The sequence below is a fragment of the Callospermophilus lateralis genome, chromosome 2 (genome assembly GCF_048772815.1).
Source record: "Callospermophilus lateralis isolate mCalLat2 chromosome 2, mCalLat2.hap1, whole genome shotgun sequence".
In the NCBI taxonomy this organism is placed as follows: domain Eukaryota; kingdom Metazoa; phylum Chordata; class Mammalia; order Rodentia; family Sciuridae; genus Callospermophilus; species Callospermophilus lateralis.
The window spans coordinates 193,776,987-193,780,802 of NC_135306.1; the positions used below are offsets into that span (position 1 = coordinate 193,776,987).

General features: G+C 40.0%; 1 protein-coding gene across 1 annotated transcript; it reads left to right on the forward strand.

The window, feature by feature from the left end:
- Positions 1-2,312: 2,312 nt before the first annotated feature.
- On the forward strand, positions 2,313-3,251 carry LOC143391650 (olfactory receptor 4C15-like). The gene has a single exon (XM_076844407.2). It carries the CDS (start codon positions 2,316-2,318, stop codon positions 3,249-3,251), a length of 936 nt encoding a protein of 311 aa, XP_076700522.2. The 5' UTR covers positions 2,313-2,315.
- The last annotated feature ends 565 nt before the right edge of the window (positions 3,252-3,816 follow it).

The following is a 3,816-nucleotide window of genomic DNA, read 5'->3' on the forward strand; positions in this document are numbered from 1 at the left end:
ATATTTGAAACATTTTATGCTGGGCATGTGGTTGAAGTCAGTTTGCCAGTTGCTGGCAGGTAAATGTCCTCTTGCTGGTGAGTTGGAATAGAGGGAGGACAAATGTTGGAAAAGGGTTAGTTTTTCGACATTTCTAGCAGGAAGAGGAGAGGTCTTGGAGGAATTTGATATGGTCTGGGGTGAGGGATAGAGAGTGTTTGACAAAGTCCCTTAGAGAAGACAGGTTAAGGTAAAATAAATCTCACCTATCTACACTACCCTTGGTAAGGGGCTATGGCAGTGTGTTCTCATCACACATTACTCTCCTCTGTGCTATTGACTACATCAATGTTTTTACCTGTAGAGACTAATTGGATCCTCAAAAGAGTCCTATTGATAGACATTCCAACTAAACTCACATGGAAGTATTACCTAAGGCTTATAGAATTATAAGACCTTTTGGAGAAATTGTCTGGATAACTCATGGAAATGCTTGAGGTAGAAAAGGCAATTGGCTATTCATGGAGTACATAATAACTATAATTAGTAAGGGCATATTATTTTAAGAAATACTTTCAAGTTTCCAAATATGATAGTCAATATGAAATTTGGAGATGAATGTGTAAGGTCTATATGAACATATTGGCTTAGACCAATATGTTCAAACCAACATTTGATTAGACCCAGTCACATAGTATAAATTATGAGAAAATGATTAATAGAGTCTGAAGACTCTGGACTACGATGGTTGCCTATTTGCCTATGCAAATGATTGGCCATCACCTTCTGATTCCTCATCATTTTCTGTTTCCTTCATTAAGATGCCCATTCACTAATGAACAAAAACTAAGAGGATTTAGTGATTCAAGTGGGTGGGAACTCTAGAAAAGTTAAGTCAGCCCTGAAGTTTCTGATAGAAGAGAGAAATTCTTACTCTTTTGTCGGGAGCCATTCTCACACGTGACTGGGTGACTCCCGGTTAGGGTCTGAGGCGCTCTGGCTGTGTCGGAGCCTTCCCGGCCCTCTCCTGTTGAGAGAACCCATCCGTGTGGGGGTGTAACTGACCACTGACCCCGGAGGCCCAATCACTGACCCTGACCTTGGAGTGCGGCCCCCCCTTCAACCTTCATTGGATGGAATTCTCCCCTGAATTTCTTGCTCCCCAATAAAAGGCTACTCCCTGGCGTGCTCTCTCTCTCTCTCTCTCTCTCTCTCTCCTGCTAGCCCTGAGTAAGCCTTGCTGCCCTGCTGGGCGGTTAGAGGAGGGAACCAGAGAGGGGAGCCTTCTCGGACCTGGTCATAGAAAAAGGTAACTGAGTCTGTGTGTTATTTCGATCTCTGCTAGCTAACTCTTATGCCAAGAACCTCATTAATGAAACCATTGCGCTGGCCGCATGGTAGACTCTTTCCAGAGTGATCCAGTGGAAAGGACTTTGTTTTGGAGACATATATTCTGTGTAACAACCTAGGTCAAGCATCTGGTGTTCACTTATACTCAACCATGAATTTCCTATCAAGGAAGTAAGGATATAAATCTTAGAGTGTTACCAGGTAGTGAGTCTTGTATAACTGCTCTCCTGTACCTATTTCTCTTAGTTGCTATTACAACATTTGGAGGTAGGTGTTATTATTTTTGGGAAATTCTCTTCTAATGTCTAAATGAGGTAATTAAAAAAAAAAACTTAAAAACTAAACATTTAGTGATGTGATGTGCCGTCTGTCACTTGGTACTTTTTCATAGATCCTTCATTTTGGTAAAGAAGAAATTGAAACATCAAAAGACCAAATTCAGTTTATACCTTAAAGAAAGTTTTGATGTGTAGTTATGCTTTAAAATCACCACTTAAATTGTATATTATTTCTTCTTTTAGGTCTCAGGGTTTCCAGATTACAGATGGCTTATTAGTCAACTCTGCCTCCCCCATAACAATGGCAGAAATGAACAAGAGAGCCACAGTCCTCGTATCCCCACCATGGGGGTGAGGTGAAGAATGCTTCCCAATGATTCACTGAGGGAAGTCACTAGTAAATCATCAAAACTGTCTGTGGATATTAAAATCTAGTCTTCCCTACCTTCTTCTTTATAGAAGCCTTGCTAATTCAAAGGCTGTGAATACTGCATCTTCACCTCAATTTTGCCTGATCTCCAGCTCCTATCCTCGATAAATGTCAAATTTGTGTTTGCAATGACAACAGAAACCTTAAAGACAATAGTGTATTTAGGTGCACTGAAATAACTGGTGACTCTAAAACTATAAAGTGGTCTGAAGCAAATCTTTATCATAATTGCAAACTTCAATGATAACTTTTGCATGTTTGCCCTTTTCTTGGAAATCATGCAAAACCAAAGCTTCATAACTGAATTCGTCCTCCTGGGGCTTTCAAAGAATCCTACTATTCAGAAAATAGTCTTTTTTGTGTTTTTGTTGGTCTACATTGCAACTATTGTAGGCAACATGCTGATTGTAGTGACCATCCTCTGTAGCCCTGCACTGCTGGGCTCCCCCATGTACTTCTTCTTGGCATCATTATCCTTCCTGGAGGCCTGTTTATCCTCTGCCATCACACCGAAAATGATTGCAGACTCCCTGTATGAGAGGAAAACCATCTCTTATAAAGGATGCATGATTCAACTTTTTGCTGAACATCTCTTTGGTGGGGTGGAGATGATCATCCTCACTTCCATGGCTTATGATCGATATGTGGCCATTTGCAAGCCCTTGCACTACTCTTCCATCATGAACTGGAGGCTCTGTGGCATTCTGATGGGGGTGGCCTGGTCAGGGGGCTTCTTGCATTCCATTACAGTGGTTCTGTTCATTTACCAACTGCCCTATTGTGGGCCTAATGTCATTGATCATTTCATGTGTGACTTGTATCCATTATTGGACCTGGCCTGCACTGACACTCACGTCCTTGGCCTTTTGATGGTTGCCACGACTGGGTTTATGTGCATTATAATCTTCTGCTTGTTGCTGGTCTCCTATAGTGTCATCTTGTTCTCCCTGAGAAAACACAGTGCTGAAGGGCGGAGGAAAGCTCTGTCCACCTGTGGATCTCATATTGCTGTTGTGGTTTTGTTCTTTGTTCCATGCATATTTATAAATGCCAGGCCTCCTTCTGTCTTTCCCTTTGACAAACTGGTGGAAACGTTTTATACCATGTTCACCCCCTTGCTCAATCCCTTGATTTATACTTTCAGAAATAGGGAAGTGAAAAGTGCTATAAGGAAAATGTGGAAGAGATTGGTGTTAGTTAATGATGAAAAATGATATTAGACTCAAAAATAGTATAAAGACCAAAGCAATCAAATGGTCGAAGACAACGCTTTATAGGATGCTCAGTACCTATTAAGATGTAATACACTTCTATAGAAAAAGAAATTATTTTGGCCATCAAAGATGATGTTTTTATTTTTATTGCAGGTGTCTACTTTGAGTTGGCAACTCAGTATCTAGATATGCAAATTAGAGAAAGTTGATCTTTATGCTTACCTCAAATCTAATAATAATAATAAAGAATGGAGAGAAAAATTACTTGTCAAAATGTTAGACATTAACTTTATGCTTTTCAAAATCTTGGATGAGCAAAACAAACACATCTTTGACATGAGGATTAGAATCTTACTCAAACTATTTCGTTTGGGGGAAAAAAAAGATTTATTTAGGAGGGTGAACTCAGTGATTCTGAATCAAAAGTAACTGGAATTCAGGAAAAGCATACAGAAGAGCAATAATAGACCTGATGCAGAAGTTCTGCATCAGATGACTCCATCAATGAAGGGGATCTATTAACATTTCTATAAAATTGGTGAAGCCTCAGGAATTTCTTGACAGA